At 29.5% G+C, this 12,938-nt stretch overlaps 1 protein-coding gene across 1 annotated transcript in view; it reads left to right on the forward strand.

Moving 5' to 3' along the window:
• The first annotated feature begins 216 nt into the window (after positions 1–216).
• The window catches only part of LOC118192872 (uncharacterized), a 408,484-nt gene continuing 395,762 nt past the window's right edge, over positions 217–12,938 (forward strand). Inside the window, exon 1 of the mRNA XM_035363899.2 lies at positions 217–918. Coding sequence (XP_035219790.2) covers positions 903–918 — 16 coding nt within the window. The 5' untranslated portion in view covers positions 217–902. The remainder of the gene's footprint in view (positions 919–12,938) is intronic.

The raw sequence follows: 12,938 nt of genomic DNA on the forward strand, positions 1-12,938 counted from the left end.
AACTTACGATGAATGATGATTTATTTTCGTAAATTCGCTAAAGCTTTCAAAATATTTCTGCATTTGTGTCGCAGGATTCCATGCGCCGTATCGTACCGAAGGAAAAATGCCATAAGTAGACGATCCCCCCCCGTTCTCGTCCTGTACTCTCCACCTCCCACTACACCACCCTCCCTTCTTCCCGTCCCTACATGCGCTCGCCCTTCTAACATCTCACAGAGCTCTCGCATGATTGCGCGGATGTGTGCGCGCCTGGCAATTCAGCCAGCCAGCCTGCTAGTCCGAAGGCGACGGTCAATAGAAGAGTGCTACCAGAACATACCGGTCGACGGCATTTTTCACTATCCAGGCGCTAGCTGAGCCCTTTCAACACGTCATTCTCTGCCCTAGTGTTCGAATTCAGGGTTCCTGGTGTCTGTCGGGCAGCGTATTCTGTTCTGCCATCTCCTTTTCCGAGAGAGACCCTTCGATCAGAACAGTTGTGATCAATTCGGTGGTAGTTGGTAACCTCGAATCTACTTGATTTTCACTTCAGATTTCGAACTGTTGTGTGTGTAATTTAGAGGCCCGGACGCGTATATATATACTGGTGACACGTGTGATCAATCGAGACCCTGTTGGAATTGTTGTTATTCCACGATCAATCAACCACAGACATACCCGCATCCAGCAAGTGGATGGTTGCGGAATTCGATTCCAGACTGCGCCCTGACTCTCTCTTCTCTACAACAGTTTTTGTATTCTTTCGATGTCCGAAACATTCGAAGTATTGAATACATCATCATATCCGGAAGAACATGTAACGTAAGAAAATCGAACATCCAGAAACGAGGATCAGGGAAAAATAGGAGTGAGTGGCCCTCGAAAACCGTGTTGGTACTTCGGACTAGTGCTGCTACCTGATGCTGGCTTGGTACGGTAAGTGTCAAAAGAGAGCATTTGATATTTTTATATCTACAGCACAATTCTTGTAATTTACGTATTACTTAGTGTAACAATTTAGTTTTCGAATAACGGATTTCTTTAAATACAATTAATTAAGGAATACTACCGTTCTCATATATACTTTCTGTTTTCAGATATATTGTAATTACTCGTAAATAATGTTTTCGTTGCATTTCAGGATAAATGTTAAGGAATGAAAATAAAGGCGAACATTTATTTTATCTTGCAATAATTCTGAGAAAAAGAATTTTTTTTGCAGCTCTTTCAGATTTTCTTTGAAATAACAATAAGTGTCCGTTGCTATGGTCCAAGGACATTGTTAGTTACACATTGTTACCCATTTATAGTGGATGCAGGCCTAGAGGCCTAAACTGGAATTGTTAAAGTAAACCTATTAGGTATTAATTAGCGATAGTTACGCAGTTTACAGTGATTATCTATGTGAATTATTTAATATTTATAAAATGTAAGCATTCTGTATAGTTAGTATAATTATATTATTAGTGTAAATATTCTGTATATTATATATTTATAAATATTATATAGCAATTATAATATGTAGTTATTAACAGTAATGATATTCTTTATGTATTGTTAAATATTCTCTCTATATATTATGTAGTATAATTATTCTATATAGTATATTCTGCAAAGTAACTATTCTACAAGTAATTATTCTGTATAATAATTATTACTCTATAAATAATTATTCTAAAAATGATTACTCTATATATGCTGGTCTAAAAATACGCAATACCTGGTTATTAAATAGTTTTTATTAAGGAGTAATAATTAAATACGTAGTTGAGTTTATGTATACTATAATTATCTGCGCGGATTATTTAATATTTAAGCAGGGTAATTATTCTATACAAGATGATAATTAGTTTTTTCATGCTGAAATTTCATTTATCAAAAATACCCATTTGTGAGAGTCTACCAAATTTTAGAACTAAGATATAGACTGCCATCTTACCAAATTTTAGAACTAAGATATAGACTGCCATCTTCCCCCCCCCCAAAAAAGGAGAATTTATTTTGTAGTAAATACGGTATATGTACGCATGCACACAATAAAGTGAGTATGCAAAATATACACAAAACGGGGCAGATTTAAAGTGGAATATCACCATATGTGAAAGGTAGAAGGCACAAGACAGTTAATTACTTTCTTTCAATGTTAATTATCTGGAATTATGTTTACGTGGATTGTCATGGTGAATTGGTTTTGTAGCTTTTATTGCTTGCCGAATTATTAGCCTTTTATTTTGGCTAACATTATTATATAAATTTGTATTTTTGCTCCTTTTATTTTTCGAAATTTTATATGCAAACATTTATTGTAATGAATGACCTATGACTAAGTTTTATTTTTAGGTAGCTAATTTTTATATGAAGTGTAGGTTTAGCATGGCAAAGAAAAGCATTTTAATATATAATTATCTCTAATGTCATGTATACTTTTGTATGTGTACTTCGCTAAGGAAATTTTTTAACCCTTCCTCCCCCCCCAAAAAAATTAAGTATTAAATTTTATCTGCTAAATATTTATCAAAACATACATAAACAATAATATTAAAAATGCGTAGGAAAACAATTAAAATTTATATTTATTTCTGTCTGAAATATAAAGGTTGGTTATCAAAGTTGTAACGACCACCAGGATAACCAAAGCAGTACTCGAACGTCGGAACCGCCTACGTTCAGTAATGAGAAAGAAATATAACGACTTGTTTTGTTGTAGAGATTTCATTTTAAAAGATTGAAAAATTAAACTTCGTTAGCGATATTTATATTTTTATTTTACAAGCAGAACTGTTGAGAATTAAAGCACAGTTCAATTTCATCGAGTTTTTCAGATATGCGTCATGTGCTTAAAGATTCAAAAATAATCGAGCTCAAACTTTGGTGACATAATTAATGAGTTTGCTTACTTAACAGTTACGAAACAGAGATTTTTGCAATCCGAGCGTAAAAATAAAATATATTGCATAATGCACTAGAAAACAGTTTACCTAAAATATAATGCATATGTTTCATATTATTCACTGTTTGAAGTCAGATAGCCTAGTATATACGTTGTTTTTGACTTCGTAGGATTAAACAGGAATCCAAAATGACATATAACAGTATACATCAAAGACAAAAATCCTAGTATACTGTGCAGTCTTGGCGCGATTTTGAAAATTATCGCCAACACCAAAAATGATCCAAAGAACGTCTATATATACACTATATACTATATGTGTATATACATAGTATATACACTATATATATACTATGTATAACCATATATATTCTTTGAATGACCTGTTTACTACTCATAGTATATGTCGCGTTTTTACTGCTCATCATAAAGTCGCCAAAAGTAGCCAAATCCCATGTGCACCGGATACTAGGATTAAACCAAGACAAATTTATTGAAAACACTTTCATTCGATTAGAGTGTATAAAGCTATTTTAATTATTAATAAAATAGTTAACCATAACTAGGGGGAAAAAGTTAGTAAGGTTGGGAAAAATGATAAAGAGAGAACTCCATTATTATCTGCTGCCACTGGGTCCCCATATCTCTAGTTACTGCTTTAGTTGGTACCTGCAAGAAATTGCTGTTGGTAATAATTTGCAATTCAAACATATTGACAGCTAAATGCGTAATTTTCTGATTGACGTTTCAATTCAAATAATTCTGATATGTTGAATTAGCCAATAAAAAAACTTACTTAAATTAAAAATGAAAAAATTAAGAAAGCTTTCCAAATGAGACAAGATTTGAAAATGAATAACATTTTAATAAATTTTGATCTTAAAATCTCTTTCTTTTATTTATTAGATTTTTCTTCGAGGCATGTAGAAAAAATACCTATATATTGAGGTAAATAATTACAAACTTCTTTGTTTCTTAACTACAACTTTCAGCTGCAACACTTCATGGTGTTTCGATTTTGATAAACCTTACAGAAAAATTACTAGAAACTATCTTCATCATTAGTTGTAGATGTTCATTGGTCAGTGTGGTGTTTTTTTTTTTTTTTTTTTTTTTTAGACCTTGTTCATTTTCAGCTGCGGAAAAAAAGTGTTCCCATATTAATGTACTCTCAAACAAAGCGATTATTCTTATAGCCAGAATCGTAACTGAGGATATTTATCTTTAAACGTGTGAATAAAAGTTAATCAAATCTGTATCTTCAGATTTTGAATAAGATTTATATCACAGTGTAAATTAAATTAATCGGTTCTGTTGATTTCCAGAGGCGTTACTCATATTTATTTTTAATGGTAATAAAAATGATGTAAAACTGATCATCATCAAAATCTTTAAACCTTTTTTTTTTTCCTCAAATTCTTGTTCTAAAAATCCGAAGTATTTTATGCTAATTGTATTCGCAAGCTCGTGTAAATTTGTTTTGGAGGCCACATGCGGCCCACGGGTGGCTAGTTTGAGACCATCTTATAGCATTTGCTTTTTAATATTCTTGAATATATAACAGACAAATAAATCCAGAATCTATTTTTTATGAAGAATCCAGTATTTATTTTTTATTTACATGGTAAGTAATTTATACTTACACGTTAAATATACGGTTCAGATTCAATCAATTTCATTCATTCCAATAAATCATTATATTTATTTTTCGCAAATGTGTCATATAAAATTATCTTTGAGTAGTTGGTGAAACTGAAAAACAATAATGTAATTTTAAACATATTGTGAAAAAAATTAAAAAAAAATGTTTTTTATTATTGAAAGAAATTTGTGGTTTAAGCGTTAAATGAAATTTAAAAGAATTAATTTAATTTAACAATTAATTTATTAAAATATGTCTGGAATTCATGCTCATAGAAGAGTTTTGTTTGATAAAAATGCTTAGCATTTTTGTATATTTATGCATTGACTCATACACTAGAATGTGGCGGAATACACTAGAATATACACTAGAATATATATTTAATAATTTATTAAAATCGCATTTTTATGTTAAACTATTCCTTATAATTATTTATTACATATATATATGAAGGTGAAAAAAATTTTCGTCTTAAACTTTCTAACTGAAGAAAATTTTCGTTTTAAAAAGGTTTATAGTTTGCTGTAGGAGGAAGATTAAAAGAACCTTGGTAAAATAAAATTAATTTATTTATGTTTATATTTATTATCGAGTATTGGCAGAGTAACTGATTTTTTACACTGGATATTAAACAGCGAGTTTAAAATAAATAAATAAATTAATATTGTAAATTAAAAAAAGAAGAGCAGGAAATATTATATGTATATATACAGTTACAGTTACTAATATGAATTGATCTCTAGGCCAGGTTCTGAAAAAAAATTGCTTAATAATAATCCTTGAATTCTAATGGTTCAAATGTTGTCTTTTTAAAAATTTTCATGTGGCTTTAAATTTAAATAAAAATTCTAAAAATTTCCATATGTAAAGAAACCTCTGATTTCATGGTTACATTTTTTGAAAGAGTTTAAAAATATGAAGTGGCAACATGTAATTCCGGAAATTCGTCATAATTCATTGAATTACGTTAAATTCCGTTAAATTAACGTGACATTTTAAAGTATTTAATTTAACCTTTGTCTCTTATGTTATGTTCAAAGTTATTTAATTTGTTCACTAGCAGTTCCTGATTTTTCACTAATTTAAATTTCAGACAAGTTTTCTTATTACCTTACCATGATACCGAATAATTCATAAACGCAGAAAGCTATCTTTTGTATTCAGAAGTTGGAATATTATATTTTGTGCGAAGCTTAATTTATTGTCTACATATTCATATAAGGATATTTTTATAAATAAACAACATTTTTAAATAATTTAAAATCATACAAGCATTTAATTGAAGAAATTTGGTATAATGATGTATGAATATAAATTATTGTCGTATTTTTCTAAACTAAGTTATCCTTTTTGTAATCTAATTTTTCCTTAAAGCAAGGATTCCTAAACATACAGCATACAACATAATCATAAGTAATTGCACGTGAATAATTTAAAGATTACAATAAGACTAAGAATTTGAACAAAAGTTTTGAAAACGTGGTTTATTTAATTTTTGTTTAATTATATTTTATATTATTTTTAAAATACAAATGAATTTTCACAAATTTACATTTTGTAATTGTTCAAAAGTTCGATTTAATGAATGGGCTGGCTGGAAATTTACGTATTGATGTAATTTATTGAATGTTTGGCATAAAATTCTTAATTTAGTTTTTAAATCACCTCGGTAAAAAATATTCAAACTGTTTCTAGGTTTCCATTCTAGTTTAGCTTTCTTCCTATTTTTTTCTTCGTATTTAGTGTTTTCTAGTATTCTTGCATTTTACTTTTTTATATTGCTCTTATTGCATAAAAAAATTATATGTACATTTTTAAAAATATTATTGATTTAAAAATATATTAAATAACTTTAGATATTTTATATAATTTGGTATTACATAATACAGCTTTATATCAATAAGCAATTAATTATTAATTTTAATAATATATTTTTCTTGAGAATTTTGATTATGCTGATGAGTCGTTGGTGCGTATTCGGCTATTGACTCATAGTCGAGCCTTTGATCATCATTGACCACTTTTAATATTTCATCGACCTTCATAGGGAGTCAAAACCGAATCCTTTGGGAACTCCTGTTCGTCAGTTTAGTAGGGTCATAAATACGAGTGTTTTAATAAAAGAAATTATAGAATGAGAGAAAGAAATTTAATTATCATGGTATGTAGGATTATTACTCTATTTAAATACTAAATAAGCAACACAAATAAATTGCCGTTTATATAAGCTGCATAATTACTGCTAATTGTAATAGCCATGTCTGCCCATTAGTGGCCGTGTGGTTAAAGATCACTAAATGCATGGTAGTTCGACACGGGTTGTAACCCAGGCGAAAAGACTGGCTGCATGGTTGGTTTTCGCGAATTTCACACCATGTGGTCATATTAAACTTACAAAACATTTCGAAAGAATAACTCTTTAGAACAATTTTTCTACTTTGTTACATTAAACAGCCAATCACCACGGATCACTTTTAGGTTACCATGTAAAGAGAAAACTGGTTCTCCGTTCCGAAAGATAGCTGATGATGGGGGGGGGGGGGGTTCGATGCTGATATCTGATTGGTTGTAGAAAATGAACAACTTACAGTATTTTGCGAAAGGAAGGGAAAAAATCACGTGTCTTTCTTTCAGTGATAGAAAAATTGTTTGAAACAGTTGTTCGAAACTAATGATGAGTGATAGCAGCCGTAGAAAGTCCTCCACGAAAATGTCCCTTCCCCGCATGCTTTCCCATATTCAAGTACCTAATAGCCATTTCCAGCTGAGTGATTTCAGTTGAGGAGTGTATCCACTGTACTGGTCATTGGTATGTCTGAAAACAAATAGATAAAAATGTGTTATTATATTTTTTATACTTTTTCTTTGTATACTGCAATAAAATATTTAATTTTGTAATTTGTTTCATTTTGATGCGAAACAAATGAATTCGATCAAGTTTATGCTACCTCAAATATTCACCTTCATCTTTATTTAAAAGAAATTACTCTAAAATGTAAGCGGGGAATCTTGCGTTTGAAGAGATGTTATTTTCGAGTAACTTCGGAATTGTGCTTGAATTTTCATATCTAAAACTAGATTGTTTTCCCATCATTTGCGCTAGGAACCAGTCTGCTGTATAAAAACATTTACAGTGGTTCACATTTGTTTTCGGACACTTGTATTTTTCAATTTTTTTGAGGGGGGGCAGATTTTAATGAAAAATGTTTTTTTCACATGTACTGTCAGTTATCTTTTTAAAAAAACTGCTTGTTTTGAAAAAAAAAAAAATTATTCAAGAAGTTTTTGGAAACTAAAATAATTCGTTTGGAAAGTTCTTAAAAATAGCTCACTTAAGTATTCGGACACTTAAAAAAAAAAACAGTTTATATATGTGATAAAAGATAATAAAATAACGAAACATTCAATATTTCAGTTGTATATCCTTTAGCTAAAATTGCACCTTTAATGCGCTTTGGCATGGATTAAACTAATTTTTCATGTAAGAATGCTCCATTTTATTCCATTCCTTCGAAAGAATTACTTTTAATAGGTCTTTCGAAAAAATACCATGTTTCCTTATTCTTTTCCTCCAACTCACACCTTACACGTTCGATAGGATTTAAGACCGGAAAATATGGAGGAACTTTGATAGTTTCAAGATAGTTGTATAGTGATCTAAAGAGAACATTTAGGGTTGTATGTTTGAGATCGCTTTCCTGGTAGAACTTGAAGCTGTTTTGCAGTCAGACTTTTGTTGGAGACACTTTCAGATTTTCATTAAGATTGTTTGTAAGTTTATACTGATGCATATTATTTTCTATAAAAACTAAATTTCCCACCCTAGAGGCTGCGATGCATCTCCAAATCATTATTCTCTCCTCTAAGTAGCAGGCAATAGGTTTTTTTTGAACCAGTTGGTACTCGACTTTCACCACATAGTTCGACCATCGGAAACAAATAAATTAAATTTCGACTTGTCTGCAATGCTAACATTGTTTCGTATAGTAAATCTTTGCTAATCATGGATTTTTCGAAAAACAGGTGTATATTCCTTATGTTTTTGTCGACGGAAAATTTCATTGTAGCTAATCGCCCATTGTATTGTACACCCTAATGACTCTTTTAACAGTTTTGGGTGTAACTTTTATTCTAAACCTCTCTTCTAAATTTTCTGTAAGTTTTATAACGCTAATTTTGAATCTTGTTTGAATTTTTAGTATGTTTAATCTCAGATACCCAGGTTTATCTTGAAATCTGGTCCACACAGTGAATGTTCAACAGTTCGACGCAATTTCCATCGTTTTATAACATTAAAGATAATTCAGTGCTATCTTAATGTTTATCAAAGATTTTTTTGGATACTTGGAATTTTTAAAAGTGATGAATAATTAAACTTTAAACAAAACGTATCGTTCATTTGTAGCGTCTTCCAAATGTGCACTTCAGGTATGAAAACGCTAATATATTTTGCTGAATAAGTAATAATTTCCAAATGCAGACGATAAATTTTGTGATATATTTTTATTTAAAACAACAAGTTGTAACAAGAAACATCGTATGCTGAAACATTTCAGCAACACTTTGTCCGAATTATTATGAAAGTTACTGATTAAGCACTTGAAAATAAATTGTTATGTTTCAAGGAATGTTTTGATGATATTTGTTTTGCAACTAGAAAAGCCTAAATTGGAGAAAAAATAACATTTCAGAAAAAAAAAAAAAAAAAAAAGAAGTCTGTATATCAGTATTCAGCACAAAATTTCTGCAAATAGGTTTCAACAATACAAACAAGTGTCTGAAAACAAGTTTGAGCGACTGTAGATATAAACTGTTTATTTATTTATTTCACTTAATAACATCAATAGACAAATTTTATGTCAATAGACAAATTAAAATAATAATCAATAGACAAATTAAAATCAGCATGTTTCTAGCACGAGGAAGTTTTACAGAGCATGCTTAATTTCCGTTACACTAACGTGAAATTTCCGTCACATTTAACCTGTTTTTAAATTCTCAAGTTGTGTTTACGTACACATTACTCGAACATTGAATCTGCGTCGTATGAAGTACGTTTTTGCATTATTAATAACACTGTTAAAAATATATATTAAATAAATTCCATTTTATAACTTAAAGTAAAATCAGCTCCTTGCTTTTATGATTTCTTCTTGATAGATGTTGCCATTTGAAAGAAGATGGAGATTTAAATCTTCAATAAATATTCTGATGAATTTTGCTTTTTATTTAAAACCGCTTTAATAACACTTAAATATTTTGATGCATCTTCGTACTACTATGTGAATATATTCCAAAAGCATTTTTATGTATTTTAAATTAATATTTATACTATAAATATAAGTAATACATACATTTTAAAAGTATATTTGTACACTTATGTTTGTGGTCGTTTATAATAATTAGAATTTAGAGTTAGCAGTTTTCACCTGATTTTACATTACATTATCCTTCCACAGTGTATATCCTGTTGAATTGCCAGTTTAGGGCAGCTGTTGCCATAACCCTGTCATAATATATAAAATTTATTTTTAAAATGATAGCAGTACATTGTATAATTGTAGTAAAATTTTGAGATTTAAAAGTAATATTTATAATCCTTAAAATTTTATCTTTTTATTTTTTAACTTTTCAATTATAATAAAATATTATTATTTTCAGTGTTATTTATTAGCTTTAAAAATCGTTTATTTGATGCAAGATGGAGATGAATTTTTCCCAAGCAGAACAAACTTTTATGATGGAGCATTATTTCGCAAGCAGAAGTTGCAAAAATTCTTTTTGTCCGTAACTCCTTCGTAAACGGAGCAGTCTGAAAGCAAGAAATGCATTTCTGAATCATTAAATCCATATTTTATTTTTTAATAATGTCTGTAATTAATATAAATTTTAAAACATTTATCTTACATTTATCTTACATTTAAATAATAATTCTTATAAATATTTGAAGCTTTATTAAAATTAAATATGACAATTTTATAAAAATATTAATATTTAATTTTATAATTTAAAAAAAATGAACATGAATATTTTATTTATAAAAATTAATAAAATATGATTCTAACGTCATAGTATTAAAAAACCTTGAATAGAACAATTTGATTTTGTAAAAACAACATTATTTCTTTAAATATTCACCTTAGATACGCATTTCCGGTCGTTCGTTTCATAATAAAAAAAGCATTTCTTTTTAATTAATTTTTTTTGAGTTAAAAAAAAAAAAAGAAAAGAAAAGAAAAACCTGAAAGTTCAGGTTTTGTATTACGTCCAAAGGGGCGTTTTTTTTTTTTTTTTTTAACGTTTTATGTGTTACTTTTATTTATTAAATATCACGTTCTTCGCATTTAAAACATAGAATTCAATTCAGCTGCAATATCACAAAATATTAACAAGAGCATATCTTCAGAATTTTCGATACACAGTCTCGCGCGCTGAAGATAATTTTTTCCCCCGTTCAGTGTTGCCATTGCTTGCGCTTTGAAATCGTTGAGTTTCTTAATAAAAAACTCACAAATGCTTTACGAAATAGATTTTAAAAAATTTCCAAATTCTAAATTTGGGCTTGCATGTGTCCATGTTCTGGTGGAGACGTACGTTATTCAAATTTTGATGGCTCTAGGTACCGTTGTTTTATCACAGTGCGAGAAACATACGTACATTTATGCAGATTCTTCATTACTTAATTTCTTTAAATATAATATAGGGCTTTAATATTGGTGGAAACAATTTAAAAAGTGATTCGCCGTTTATAGTGAATTTGCCAAAACTCTGCAAAACGATTTAAAAAGTGATTCGCCGTTTATAATGAATTTGCCACAAAATGCCAAAACGAAATTAATATCCCTTCTGGACAGATTGCCTCTTTGGGCTAAGACATGTATTCATGTGTGTGTGTGGTTGTGATTATGGCAAAGCCTCGAGGGCTATCTGCCTAAGGGGAGGGATGCCTTCGTGGAGGACTTTCTAAGGGAAACTGGCTCGTATACACGTTACACATGAGGAAAACCACGAAAACACCCATGCAGCCAGCCCGTTCGCGGGATTCGAACCTCGGACCGAACTACCAATGTTCAGCGACTCTCGGCCGCTGGTGGGCCCATGTATTCATGAATTATGGATCATTTCACATCATAAAAACAAAACTCTTTCCTTAAATATTAGTCGTAGACAGGTATTTGAACCATTTCGCATCATAATAACAAATTTTTTTTCTTTAAATATTAGTCTTAGATACGTACATGTACCCGTTTCGATTTATAAAAACAAAATTATTTCGTTAAATATTGGTCTCAGACATGTATATGGCTCATTTCACATCATGATTACAAATTTCTTTCTTTAAATATTAATCTTAGAAATGTATTTGATTCATTTCACATTATAATAAAATTCTTTCTTTAAATATTGTTACGGATTTGGTATTTAAATAGCTAGTGTTAGTTGAATTATAAATTAAATTGTTTTATTCTTCGTGCAGTGCAGCGCGTGACGATTATTAAAGGAAAGCTAAGCCGGAAAATTAAAAATACAAGAACACGCGCATTTAACATTTAATAAATAAATATCTCTTCTTGATTTCGAGAAAATTCCAAAAAATTCTCGCGCGCGATTTAAAATCTTATAAAGAGGAGGAAAACCTCTCAATTCGATGTTTAGTTAGTTTGTTGTTGTTTTAAGAGTTTGTTTAGAAAACTGCTCTTGTTGATTGTAGCGAATTCGCGGATTAGCTTTCTTTAGCGGTTTTGAATTAACTTCTGTTGAACGTTTGAGTAGTTAAAAGATAAACTACTGTGAGATATTGTAATACTGAAAGAATATCTGAGGGAATTTAAGCATTTTTGTTGTGATAATAATAAAATTTTGTCCATTTTTCATCGGACTTGTGCATTTATTAGGTAACGAACCCGTACGCACGCAACAATATTAATTAAACATGTGTACGCACGCAACAATATTAATTAGATATATATTTGAATCACTTCCAATCAAAATAACAGAATTCTTTCTTTAAATATTGATCATAGAAATGTGTTTGAATTATTTCACCATTTCCTTTAATAATAATTTGGAACGGAAATGTTAAAATTAAAATATTTATATGCGCAATTTTTTTTATGCCAAGCGTTTTGAATGAGAGTTCTGGAAAAAAAAAATCAAACAGCACTGAAGTTTTCAATTATAATTCTTACATTTTCTCGATTTATATTTTTGAATATTACCTTTATTAAATATACTTTTTAAATTTACTGAAAAATGTTGCATAAATGAAGTTTTGTACGATTTCACTTATGAGAAGTAAAATAAAATTTGAATGGACATTTTTGCGTTGTAATTTTTCACTGATTATTTTCGGCTATAGTTTTAACTCATTATAACTTCCAAGTTAAAACTAAATGAATGGATTGTGGTGATTTAACATAACAA

This window comes from Stegodyphus dumicola, chromosome 10 (assembly GCF_044657685.1).
Source record: "Stegodyphus dumicola isolate Sdum_Otavi_A_Nest chromosome 10, ASM4465768v1".
Lineage (NCBI taxonomy): Eukaryota > Metazoa > Arthropoda > Arachnida > Araneae > Eresidae > Stegodyphus > Stegodyphus dumicola.